Source organism: Natrix helvetica, assembly GCF_964273705.1.
Source record: "Natrix helvetica genome assembly, chromosome: 7".
Taxonomy (NCBI): domain Eukaryota; kingdom Metazoa; phylum Chordata; class Lepidosauria; order Squamata; family Natricidae; genus Natrix; species Natrix helvetica.
Window position 1 is genome coordinate 53,111,363 of NC_138558.1, and position 13,842 is coordinate 53,125,204.

At 40.3% G+C, this 13,842-nt stretch overlaps 1 protein-coding gene across 3 annotated transcripts in view; it reads right to left on the reverse strand.

The window, feature by feature from the left end:
- The window catches only part of CC2D2A (coiled-coil and C2 domain containing 2A), a 110,359-nt gene that overhangs the window by 77,414 nt on the left and 19,103 nt on the right, over nucleotides 1–13,842 (reverse strand). For all 3 annotated transcript variants that reach the window (XM_081959386.1, XM_081959387.1, XM_081959385.1), the window contains exons 6-8: nucleotides 12,354–12,516; nucleotides 4,754–4,890; nucleotides 97–228 (exon numbers count right to left, since the gene is read on the reverse strand). In XM_081959386.1, coding sequence (XP_081815512.1) covers nucleotides 97–228; nucleotides 4,754–4,890; nucleotides 12,354–12,516 — 432 coding nt within the window. The remainder of the gene's footprint in view (nucleotides 1–96; nucleotides 229–4,753; nucleotides 4,891–12,353; nucleotides 12,517–13,842) is intronic.

Consider the following 13,842-nt stretch of genomic DNA (forward strand, 5'->3'; position numbering starts at 1 on the left):
TTAAATTTACCAAAGTTGAAAACATTGAATTGGGCAGAGATTTGTATTCAGCCATTCTGCACTGAGGCATCTAACAACATGCAATAACCAACATACCTTTTTATAAAAGATCACAAGGTCCGTCTCTTGGTCTCCCTTTGTAAGAAACAATGGAGGTCTAGTAAGGGATTGTTTAACTGGATTGGGCAAGGCTAAAATTTGACCATCATTTCCAAACCACTTTTTCCCCTGCAAAAAAGAGGACATAAAAACATTTAAATTTTGCCAGAAGCATCTTGTTAAATAAAACTATACCATTCTTCAGAAAATGAAAGCTAACAATCAATAGGAAATTAATCCCTGGTTCCTGTCTTATCTAATTTTTTAAAAATCTTATTATTTTTCATGTAATGGGAAACAGGAATGTAAATCAGCTACTATTATGATTAGTTTCTAAACAGGGATTGGTTTTACTGTCCCTATTGCTTTCACGTATGTTGCTATTTTGTATTGCATTGATTATTGTTTTGTAAAAGTGCACTGATGCTTCTTAAACAAAGAGTGGTATGCAAATATTGTAAGTAAAATGATTTTTCTTTTTTTAAAAAAAGCCCGTATCATCTCCATATCCAAGAATATTTCAGACTTTCCAATGGGTCTTCTTAAAAACTAAATATAGAAGGTGGTTGGATACTAGTTTTTGAGGCAGAAATGTATCCGTTGGCCCAGAAGAAAGACAAAGCTGACATAGAGAATGACAGAAAGAGTAAACTGATGTTCATGAGTGACTCAGCAGTCAGTTTGTAACATGCTAGACCACCTAGGCAGCATTTTTTGAGGTCCCTAAGAACATGCTCTTAAAATGTTAATGGTCCGTCTAGTTCAAAGGTTTTTGGAACTCTGAAGTAATGGCAATAATTCTGAAAAGTGTATGTAGAGAATAATCAAACCCAAGACATACAGGACTGAAGCCTGATGTCTATGCCCCAGAATTCTTGGAATTTTCCTGAAATCGGGCATTTCACATTAGGTATCTACTCTTCTGTCAAAAGAGAAAACCCTGTCTTGGGAAAAGCCAAAGAAGGAAGGGACTGCAGAGGATGGATTGGGATAGGCTGAGATGGGAGAGGCTCAAATTCTGAAGGCTTTTCCCTCCAATGTCATAATGGCCAAGTCCTTGCTCTCAAGCTCTCCCCAATACTATCCCAATGGAAGGATAGAATGACTAGTTTAAAAACTCATTAAAGGAAAGAAATTTGCATTTGTCTCTTGTGTCCACATTTCCATTCTGCTGATTTGTACAGAAGTGGTCCTAGCATTCAGCCCTATCAGTTGCAGTGCTTCACTAGAATGGAACAACTCACAGTGGCCAGGTGGACATACATAGGTGGCATGGCCGGGTGGGTGCAGCTGGGTTGGTGTACCTTGCAGGCATTGCCAGATGGGCATGGCTGTTTGGGCATGGCCGGCTGTGTGCAATGTGGGCACGGCTGGACTGGCGTGGAACAAATTGCACTGGCTAACTGAATGTGTAATCCAGCATCCCAACACCTCACCTCTCCAAACTGTAGGCAGCCAAGCATGCATGTGTACGCATGCGCACATACACACATACTATTTCGAGCCTGGGGACTTGTCTCATTCTAGCATCACAAATTGGCAGTAAGATGCAGATCATGGACAGAAGGGAATAGCTGAGTGCCATCACAGGACATTTAAAGTTCGGTCTGGAATTTGCAAAGAGGGGTACTGCTTATCAAGGTAGGGAAGGAAAAGAGTTTATAAAAGTTCCCAAGCGCAGAATCGTGTCTGTGCATGACAAAGAAGTGGTTCTTCTCCCCAAGCCTGGGCAAGACTGGAAGTTTCCCAATGTGGATACAGATAAAAGTCCCCAAAATCAGAATGGGGTGTGTGTCCGCATGCATAAGCATCCAGCACGCCAAACGAGAGGTACTTCTCCCCAAGCCCAGGCGCAATTGGCAGCTTTTCAGCACAGATAGAGATAAAAGTCCCCAAAGTCAGAATGGTATTTGTCTGCATCTGTGTGTGTGCATGTGTGCACCCATACACAGTATGTCAAAGGAAAGGTTCTTCTTGCCAAACCTGGGCATGATTGGCAACTTCCCAGCATGGATGCAGGTAAAGGTCCGCAAATTTGGAATGGTGTATCTGTATGGTGGGGTGCCAAGTTGTCCCTACATTCAGGAAGCCAGCGCAACTTGTTGTGTGCTAACCCATCCACCCCCACCCATCCACCCCCATCTGGTCCCACCCATTCAGCCACAGTCACCTGGCAGTGCCAAATCAGTGGCACCTTGTCTACACCACCCAGACATGTAGAATCAGTTGTGTCGCTGTCCACCTGTTTGCACCCACCCAGCCACACTGACCTGGCCACCATGAGTCATCCTAGACCAGTGGTTCCCAACCTTCCTAATGCCGCGACCCTTTAATACAGTTCCTCGTGTTGTGGTGACCCCCAACCATAAAATTATTTTCATTGCTACTATGTAACACCGGGAGTCATAAAACCTGGGTGAGTGTGGCCAACTCAACATCACTCCCACTCAGTCACATGACATCCTCCCCCAGACATCCCCCACCAAGGTTTCATGGCTCAGTGTTTTCTGTGGGAATAGGGTCTCTCTCTCTTCTCTTCCCCTCCCTCTCATTTCTGTTTTTCTCTATTTTTCCTCTCCCTTTCTCTTCTTCCTTCCTTTCTTTCCTTCCTTCCCTTTCCCTCTTTCTTTTTCTTTCTTTCTCATTGAACCCAAAATAAAGTGATTAATTGTAGAAAATTGCTTCTCTGTAATCTTTTTATAGTGAACTATAAGTTGATAGAAGCTGGCAAGATTGTACTAACAGCAATAGGATATATATATATATATATATATATATATATATATATATATATATATATATATATATGATGTATATGTATATGTATATGTATATGTATATGTATATGTATATGTATATGTATATGTATATGTATATGTGTATATATATATATATATATATATATATATATATATATATATATATATATATATATATATATATATATATATATATATTCTTTTGAGTTTGACAATATAATACGTTATCCAAAATTGTAAATGATCTTATTTTCAGATGCATTTTTTTGCCATCTCTGTTATTTTCTTTTTAAAAAATCAGACTTGCTTCCAATTTGTGCCTTCTGGCAAACTGCAGTTTTCTTGGCAAGAGATCTAGCTTGCCATTGCTTTTGTCATAGGTCTGAGAAAGTTTCTTTCTTTCTTTCTTTCTTTCTTTCTTTCTTTCTTTCTTTCTTTCTTTCTTCTTTCTTTCTTTCTTTCTTTCTTTCTTTCTTTCCTCTTCCTTTCTTTCCCCCTGATTTGTTTCCCTTTCTTTTCCCGCTCTCTCATTCTCTCCCTTCAGCTCTCTTTCATTTCTTTCTCCCTCTCCTGCTTCTCCCTCTAATTTGTTTCCCTCTATTTTCCCTCTCTCCCATTCTCTCCTTCCAGCTCTTTCATTTCTCTCTCTCTATCTTTCGCTACTTTTCTCTTACATGTTTCTTGCACGTGCAAGCAAAATACCCTCCTGGGCCAGGATCACGGTGGTGAGGACAGCAACTCCTCCTGCTGCCGCCACTGAGAAGTGAGTAGCTGGCTGCGCTGCGCAGGAGACTCCTCAGCGCCAGACTCAGGTCGGTCCTCTTCATGTTGACTCAGGAAAGAGCCGGAGCAGTCATCTCTGGATGCAGAGTTCCAGAGCCCTGCGCAAGGAGAGCTCTTCCCTCTCTGCACCTAACCAACTGCTGCTGCTGCTCCCCATTCTCCTTCTTCCTGAACCAACACAAAGGGGACCACAGCTAGCACTGACCTGAGTCTGGCACTGAGGAGTCTCCTGCGCTGCGTACCCAGTTACTCACCTCATTGCGCAGTGGCGACAGTGGGAGGAGTCATTGTCCCCTCCGCCTTCATATTTTGCTTGCGCGCACGCACACAAGAAATGAGCACAAGAAAAGGGCTGGAGCTTTTCCCAACCGAGTTGCCTGCAAAAGATGCGGAATCGCAAAAGCAGGCGAGAGGCTCGTGCCTTCTCGGGGCAGAGAGCAGATTGCGCAATTGGATCAGCAGGGAGCTGCAGGAGAGGGGCCAAAGCCTATTAAGACTGTTACCCATGCTAAGCATGGGTAAGAGTCTTAATAGGGAATCTCAGCGTACGCGCATCCCACGTTCCTTTATTTTATTTTCCCTGCCTTGTTTTATGCCTCAGAAATGGTACCTCCTGGATTCCGTAGCTCTGCCCATCAACCTCCATCACTCGGAGCGAGCTGCTTTCCCAGCGTCTCTCTCCTCCCCCTTGTCGCCTCCATTCCAGCTCCTACTTTACCCCCATCCTACACCCCTCTTCTTCCGCCGCATGGGGAACCCGAGCCGCTCCTTCCCTTGGGGAAGGCTTCTCGCCAGCCTCTTTGCGGGAGGCTCCTCGGCGACCCTTGTGAAAAGATCGTTTGACCCCAAAAGGGGTCGCAACCCACAGGTTGAGAACCGCTGTCCTAGACCATGCTTCATTTACTTTAAATTAGGCTTCACCCAAGGGTTGCAACTCTTTTGTCCTCAATCTGCCAGTTTGTTTCTTATGCATATTTCCAACCTCTTTAAATTGTACACTGTTAAAGACGCTATAAAAGTAGAGTCCCCAAGCTCACTTGAAACATTGGCAACTGAACCATTTAAAGAAGATAAATTATTATAGCAAATAGCACCTGCATGAGGGACCATACCTGTTCCTGCTTGAGTATCCTATTCTCCATGATGTTCTGGTTGGATAATGATACAACAGGACGTTCTCCTATGTAGAAACCTTCATCCTCAAGAAACCGTGGTTGCATATTTTCAGGCATCTTCAGAGAGGGAGGTACTAGAAGGAAGATACAGATGATGTAACAATATGTGAGAACAAGCTTGTGGGAAGCAGGAATTAGATGCTATCTAGGAAACCATCAGACAAAAGTGGGGAGAAAGGAACCCATAGTTGCTTAATGTGAGAGAAAGAAACTTAGGAAAGATGTCCTAAATTGATCGGGCTGTAAAGAGACAGTAGGAGATTTGTACTTTCAGAATTGCAAGATTTTGTTAATATAATTGTATAATAGAGTATAATTAGCTCATCTGCTCGTTTCCTGTCTGGTTTACCTGCAAGGGTTGACAGAGATGCTTAACATTATTACTATTACTACTACTACTACTACTACTACTACTACTACTACTGCTACTGTTACTACTGCTACTGATTCCCTGGACAAATAATTGCAGGGGTTTGGGGGCAACTTTTTTCAAAGCAACTTGCCCTGGTTTTCTTCCTGAAGGTGACAGGGATTGTCCCAAAATCATTCAGCTGTTTTTGTTTCTAAAGTGGGTCTAGAACTGAGTCTCCTGGTTTCCAGCTTGGTGGATTAATGAATAATTAACCATTATTAATTAGTATTCATTAATTGCTTTTATATTAACATTCTAGGTAGATATATTATTTTGCTTTTTGTTCGTTTTGTTCTCTATTTGTTTTACTGTTTTAGTGAATTATAATCCAAGATGATTTTGGAACAAACAGAGAGGAGACAGTCAATTATGTTACCTTGACATCTAAAAACTAATGAAAGAAACAATTCAGAGGTCTGCAACTGTGGTGTTCAAAATAAAACTAAGGAAAAATCTTTTAAGTTTTTTTCAAGTTTTTTATTTCATTTTACATATACTGTACATATCAATGCGTGAACTGTGTAGCACCTGGGTGTCATACATTTTGATACAGATAAAACTAATAATATTAATCACAGTTATTACATTCAACCAACTAATATATTTCTAATAATAATACAAATTTATATTAAGTTATAGTCTATCATTATTTTATTATTCCGTTTCAAATACATAATTATACCGCCATTCAATTTCTAAGCTTCCCTCTTGTTATTGCTTTTATTTTATTATGTAAAAATGTATATATTAATATTCACCCTTTCTCTTATTTCTGTCTCTATTCTGACTTTTAATCATGTCACCTTTAAATGCTTTAAATCCTGCTCATTTTTAACTTACCTCCCATACTTCACTCTTTGCATCTGTTTATATTAAGATACAACCATTCATTATTTCATTATTCAATGTCTCAATACACAGTTCTAATACCATCACAATATTTAAACATACAAAATTATTCTACTCATATTCTTTAAAATCATCAAATCTATATAATTCTGATAGTAATACACATGTTTATATTAAAATATGTTTTTTCATTATTTAATTGCTCAATGTTTCAATGTTATTCCAATGCCAATCACAATATTATTTAAACATACTTAATAATACCATCATTCAATCTCTAGTTTTCCCATTTTATTATTACTTTTGTTTCATTATATAAAGGTGTGTATTTACAAATGTTTCCCCATTCTCTTATTTCTACCTAACTTCTAATCATGCCACCATTCTAAAAGAGGAGAAAGAAAGAAAAAAAGCAAATTGAAATAATAATTAAAAAAAGAAACCCTTTCCTTTCTATCCATCTCTTGCCTGCTTCAGTATTTTAATTGCTATTCTTTTTTTGATTTGTCTCCCATATTCCTCTCTTGGATCTTTTTCTCTGTCTGCATCTATATCCTGGCTATTCAATCTAGGTGTTTCTCTCATCTCTACCCTCTTCCACTGCCTAGCTTTCAAAGTATCTGCTCAAACCCATATCTCCCTTTCAAAAGTATCTTCCTGTATCTCCAATTCTCTTTTTAAATCTCTTAAAATATTTTCCCCCTTGTTTAATTCATCAATCACTGTTATTTTTAGTATTATCTCCCCCTTGTCTTTTTTTGTTTTGTTCACTGGTTCTTCATTTGTCTTTTCTTCCACTCCTTCTACTGTCTCCTCTCTTTTCTGAGTGTCTTCATCTTTACTCATTATCTCTTGTATAGTATTTTCCATTTTTTCCATAATCTCCTTGAATCCTTTCTCCATAATGTCCTTTGTGCTTTGGAAAGTCAACACCCTCTCCTTCAAAATTACACTCATTTCCTCCTTATGAAGCATATTATGTTGTTTTAAGAAATCCCACTTTTGTCCAGTAGTCCAAGAAATATTTATTTAGATCTAAAGTTGCCCTTCAAGAAGTACACTAATCACAGTTCTTTGTAACCCATAGATAATCAATCAGTTCCATTGAAATAGTCCCAGGAGTTATCCAAAGTCTCTTTACATTCCCTTTATAGGTTCAATCTTCTAATATAACATTCAGGGGTCCACTTTTAGGTCCCAACTTTTACAGCTAAGCATGAGTGCGTACTCCCACTCCTCCTTCTCCAGCCAAGGCTCGGAAAAAAAATACTGGAGTGGAGATAATTACTCCTTCCATACAGCGATAAATGAGCTGAACCAGCAAGAAGGGATTTGGCAAGCATCTCTCACTAATCAAACACCACCAAATTGGGCTTTCTTCCCAAGTCATGGATGGCAGAGATGCCACTGGACAACATGGGAAAATCCTCCAAATCCTTCCACCGGCTGGGGAATTCTGGGAGTTGAAGTCCAAAGGACAAGTTGCCAGGGTTGAGAAACACTGCCCTAGAAGAACGCATGAAGCTGGTACAGCAAGTCCTGAAAAAACTTTTGGCTGCCAACTATACGGAAAGTTGTTGAAATGTGAGTTTCACAAGACCTCACTAGATTACTTGGGTTATTGCATCTCCAATGAGGGTATAGAAATGGATCCAGGAAAAGTGAAAGCTGTGTTAGACTGGAAACCTCCAAGCACTAGCAGACAACTACAAAGCTTCCTTGGATTTGCCAATTTCTATAGGCAGTTCATTTTAACATTTGAGGAAATTGCCCTCCCATTGACTGAGCTATTAAAAACGGGGCGTTCCCCAACAAAGCCAAAAGCAAACCAACCCCTGAAATGGACAATGGACGGTCAAAAAGCCTACGAGAAATTAAAATGGCTCTTTGCCCAAGAGCCCATACTGCAACACCCCAACCCCAAGCAACCATTCATGATCCAGACGGATGCCAGTGATGTAGCAATATCTGCAGTGCTACTACAAAAGAATAGAGAGGGTCACCTCTTGCCATGTGCTTACATCTCCAAGGAACTCACCACTACAGAAAGGTGTGCCATTTGGGAGAAAGAAGCATTTGCGATCAGGTGGAGCCTGCTCACGTGGAGATATCTCCTGGAAGGGGGTGGGATATGCCATTCGAGGTCTGGACTGATCATAAAAACCTCGAAGCTATCCACGCCCATCAAAGACTATCCCCCAAACAAGTTCACTGTACATAATACTTCCAAACATCCCTGCAGGGAAGAACTTGTTGGTGGATGTTTTGTCAAGAAAACCGCAGTACGACAGTAAGAAGGAAGAAGTGGTTCAATCCAGCATTTCTTCCTCCCACCAACAAGTGGCCCAGGTCACCACCCGAAGCCAGAATAAGCTGACGACAGAGTTCAAAGCAGCAGTCCCGGCAGACCCGTGGTTCAACAATTACAAGGACATCCTAACAATGAGCAGTGGCTTAGCCTGGAAGGGGTCCAAACTGTACGTCCCTGTGGGGTTGAGGCTGGAAGTCCTACAGCGAAGCCATGATGTGAAACTAGGAGGCCACTTTGGATTCCTAAAAACACTCCACCTCGCCAGGCGTCAATTTTAGTGGCCAAAGATGAGATCGGAGGTGGAAGATTACGTAAAAAGCTGTGCTACTTGCACAACGATGAAAACACAGCCGGGGAAGCCCCCTGGACTACTACAATGAGTGGCCAGCCCTAGCCGACCATGGGAGGAGATCGCAATGGACTTTATCGTCGAGCTCCCAGATAGCAGCAGAAATAGAGTAATCTGGACAGTTACTGATTTTTTTCCCAAGCAGGCGCATTTCATCGCTTGCTCAGGGTTTCTCAGGCAAAGAAATTAGCGAAAATGTTTGTGAAACACATTTTTCGCCTGCACGGGGTACCCAAAAGGATCATTTCAGACTGCGGAGTTCAGTTCACCGCCAAGTTCTGGAGAGTTCCTGAGATCCATCGGGTCCACACAAGGACTCAGCTCAGTGTTTCATCCCAGCACGAACTGTGCAGAGAGGGCCAATGCGATGGTGGAACAATACATCTGGTGTTATGTGGACTATCAGCAAGACAATTGGTCAGACTTGCTACACTTTGCCGAAGTGGTGTACAACAATGCAATCCACAGCAGCACTAGATTAACATCTTTCCAGATTACCAGTGGCATGGAATTTGTTCCCATGCCTGAGCTGCCTAGAGAACCCCCCTTCTCTATGTCTCTTAATGAATGGATGGACACACTAAAGAAAGGATGGGAAAATATGAAGAAAGCTCTAGCAGATGCAGCAGAAGCCTACAAGAAGCAAGATGATAAACACCACTCGCTCCAACCCCTCTTTCATGTGGGGCACAAAGTTTTTGTATCTACCAAATACATAAGATTAAGAATGCCTAGTAAGAAATTAGGGCCAAAATTTCTAGGTCCATTCCCAATAGAGAAGATAATCAACCCAGTTACAGTTCGACTCAGTCTACCCAGAATTCTAGGGAAAATTTACCTAGCATTTCATTGTAGCTTGTTGAAACCAGTAATTGGGTCCAGAGTAAGACTGTCCACCCAAGCTCCCCCTCCTCCTGTACTGATAGAAGGGGAAACACACTATGAAAAAAATCTTAGATTCCAGGCTGTATAGGGGTCACTTACAATATTTAGTGCATTGGAAGGGGTACCTTTTGTCCGAAGCTATTTGGGTGAAAAGTTGGGACCTAAAAGCGGATAAGTTATTAAAACAATTCCATGAGAAGTTTCCTGATAAGCCAAAGGGTCCCCCTGGGGGTGGGGAGAGGTGGTTTATTGTGTTATGTTAACTTTTATGTTGTTCTCTTTTCAGGAAACATTTTTCTTCTGAGGAGAGGCCGCCTGTCAGGCCTGCAGTCATATTCCTTTTAGGATCTTTGGCCTGCCACACACTCTCTCTCTTTCTTTACTATGCTGTTTCATTAATGGGGAATTGGGAGGGGGTAGGAGTAGAATGTGTTTGTTTTCAAAATAAAAAATTCCTTTCTAGAAATCAAGGTCGTCTTTGTCTCTGCACCTCTGCATCTGACCAGAACTAGATGGGTGGAAATGCCAACGTGGCAGATTGGGTCATATGATGGACTTGTGGGTGTGGGGACAAGTTCATGAACTTTCAACTGGGTGGAAACCCAGGAAGCCTTAAGATTCAGGTTTCCACAGATGTACCAACATGTCTGTCTTATTAAATTGGAACTTTGATTAAAGTTATGTCTTGAACTCTGATTTAATTCTGGATATTTGGAATGCTGACATCTAGTTTAAGAGTCCAATTTCTTTATTTTTAGAGATTTATTGTTCTTCTCTTTTCCTTCTGGTCTGGTCTTTTTCTCAGAATGCTTAATCGCCACTTTAACAGATAATTCTGAGCAAGCAATTCTGAATTATCCCTTGGAATTAGGTTTTAAGTAAAAAGGAATCCTCTCCCCCAGTTCCAGTCACTGTTCACCTACTTCGCTCCAGCACCTGTCTTAGTTACTGCTCTGCTGTCCCAGCTTCGTGGCAGCCATCTTTAGGCTGCCTCTTCTCCTCGCCATGGCTGACAGGAAAAAAGAGCCCCAGGTCAGACAGGAGAGTTGTGACTCTCCGCAACCTCACAGGGCACCCCTCTTTCCCCTTCACCGCCCCTTCAGTGCAGCTTTGGCTCCTCCTAAAGGAGGCTACAGACGGGGATAACTCAGCTTGGGAGTGTGGCGATCCACTCCTCATGTCCGATCTTGCCGCAACATCAATTGGAAGCCCACAAAATCTTTAACAGTTTTGAATAGTTATTTGCAATTCTAACTTAAAACATGGGCAGAAGCCAAGTGGAAAAAACATACACAGTTATTAAAAATTTTGAACAGATCTTTTTGAAGCAATTACCAGCTGTAATACAATACTTTTAGTAAGACAAATTAAATAGCCATAGTATGCAAGCGGTTCTTAAATATTCCTCATGCATTTTAACCAAGACAAAAAAGAGGGGGGGGGGAGAAAAAGAAAGAACTATTAAATATAATAGTTCCCTAGTAATGATTTTTAACAACTTCATGATAAAATGGAAGAGATGTTCTGAAGACTTAACTGGATTTCAGAAACACATATTGGAATTAGCAAGCAAGAACTGCTCTTCTCTTAAAAATATAAAACTTCCCTACTATGCTTATTCATAGTGAATTACAGCAGAGGTGGGTTTCTGCCAGTTCGCTGTGGATTGGGCGAACCAGTAGTGGCGGTGACAGAGGCTCTGCCTGGATGCTTCTGCACATGCCAAATATGTTGGAATTATCATTCCCAGTGATTGCAACGGAATTCTAGGATTTGTACTCTTTATAAGTGGAGAACATTAGGTTGGGAAATGCTGGTCTCTTGAATAGGCAGTAATACTTGGCAATTTGAGAAAAATATCTGAGCCGAATCTATAATTGAAGGGCACTGCATCCAGCATATTTTCCTATAAAATATATATTTGTCTTTCCATAGCAATTTAAATACATATATACAATTTTCAAAAGGTTTAAGGTTTAAGGTTTATTGAATTTATAGACCGCCCCCCTCTCCCCGTAGGGACTCGGGGAAAGAAAGTATTAAATTTTAACTTTCAAAAAAAAGGTTAATGAATAAAAAGAAACAGCAAGATTTTCTAACCTATCTTTTGCATTCTAAAACTATTACCCATTGACACAACTTTATTTTTATTTGAAAATACTACAAATTTAGACTACTGTTTTTAATTGTTCTCATTTTTCCCTGTACACTCACATCTCTATTTTGAGTGTTAATTCTTTTTTAGAACCACATCTATTTTGTCCCAGCCTCCTATAACTTCTTTAAGAGTTGAAACAGCAATGGCAAACTACTTCCAAATAATCTTGCCAAGAAAATTGCAAAAAGTTGTCTAGGCAGCTGCCAGGAATCAAAATTAAATCAAAGGCACAAATATGCAATCCCACCCACCTTTACTGTAAAAAAATGGATGTTACTTGTAAAATCTGAAGACAAATTATCCACCAAGAGGCATTTCAAAATTAATGTATTAAAAACCAAGGTTTTTCTCTTTTCTCTTAGATGATAGATGGATGGATGGATGGATGGACGGATGTAGTAGATAGATAGATAGATAGATAGATAGATAGATAGATAGATAGATAGATAGATAGATATATGATAGATAGATAGATAGATAGATAGATAGATAGATAGATAGATAGATAGAGCGAGCTATATCTGATAAATTCTTATATTACACAAAATTTCAAAATAATTCCAACCAACATACCTCTTAACATACTGGGAATAAATAAAGTATCTTTCTCTTTCTGAACCCTTCCAGAATAGCTTTCATATTCTGCAGGTCTAATTTCTAAGAAATCTTGACATGTCTGTTCAATAACAAATACGCCATCATTATCTTTATCATGGAAAAGATGTTCCTCTTCATCCTGTATTTACCACATAAATGTTTTCAATCAGAACTTAATTGCAGCATAACGGTGATTTACAGGTTTGCAATCATAGGAGTTTTTGCAAAGAAAATTATTTCCAATCATTTTTGCATCAAAGAATCATCTTTATCAGGAAGCCTACACTTGATGTTTGAGGACTATCTCAAAAAATCTATGTGTATGTACCATATCAGGCCACTGGTGACTATTACTGACTACAATTTCAGGAGATACTGTAACACAGCTGCTATAAATTTTTATATTTCAACCTAACTCAAATATACATACATGCTTCTCATAACTGTAATTTACAAGCAATATACCAGTGGTGGGTTTCAAAAGTTTTTAGAACCTTTTCTGTAGGTGTGGCCTGCTTTGTGGGAGTGGCTTGCCAGCCATGTGACCGGGTGGGAGTGGCTTGCCAGCCATGTGACCGGGTGGGAGTGGCTTGCCAGCCATGTGACCAAGTGGGCATGGCCAACTTGTAAAATGTGATGAAACTCATTTAACAACACTCTTGCTTATCAACCAAAATGTTGGCTCAGAAACTCTGGCATTTGAAGCACGCAAGTCTTAAAGCTGTCAAGTTACAAGACCCTTGCACCCCTAACCCTTTAGAAAAAAACCCCCAGGGGTGTTCAAACTTAACAGCTTTAAGACTTGTGGACTTCAACTCCCAGAATCCTTCTCCAGTCATGTTGGCTCAGGAACTCTGGCATTGAAGTGTGGAAGTCTTAAAGCTGCCAAGTTACAAGACCATAGCACCCCTACCTCTTTAGAAAAAAAAACCCAGGGGTGTTCAAACTTGACAGCTTTAAGACTTGTGAACTTCAACTCCCAGAATTCCTCCTCTCGCTCTTCATCTTGATGATGTGCGGACGGCGGAGGGAGGAAGCTGGAACCGGTTCTAAACAGCACTGTAGATTTGTGGAACCTCTTCTATAGAAGAGGTTAGAACTGGCAGGAGCCCACCCCTGCAATATACACAATCCATATTCTTTTTATTTTTGACATGGATACTAATCTGGGCACTGCTGAAGTATATAAAAATGATCTAAATTAAAAAAAATAAGCTTCCAATTCTCTTTAGAGTCTTATGATTGAAGTCCCAGTAATAAAACAAATAAAACAAATCCTCTGAAAACAATGTCTGAGTAAGAAAACACAGACCTTATGTTTCACTGGTGTGTAAGCCATAATTAGTTCTACCTCGTGTGGGGCCAGGCTGGCAAATTAACCTAGAAGTGTTTTTCTTCCTTGGCAACTTTAATATGAGTGGATATCAACTTCCAGAATTTCCCACCAGCATGAAGTTATCACCTA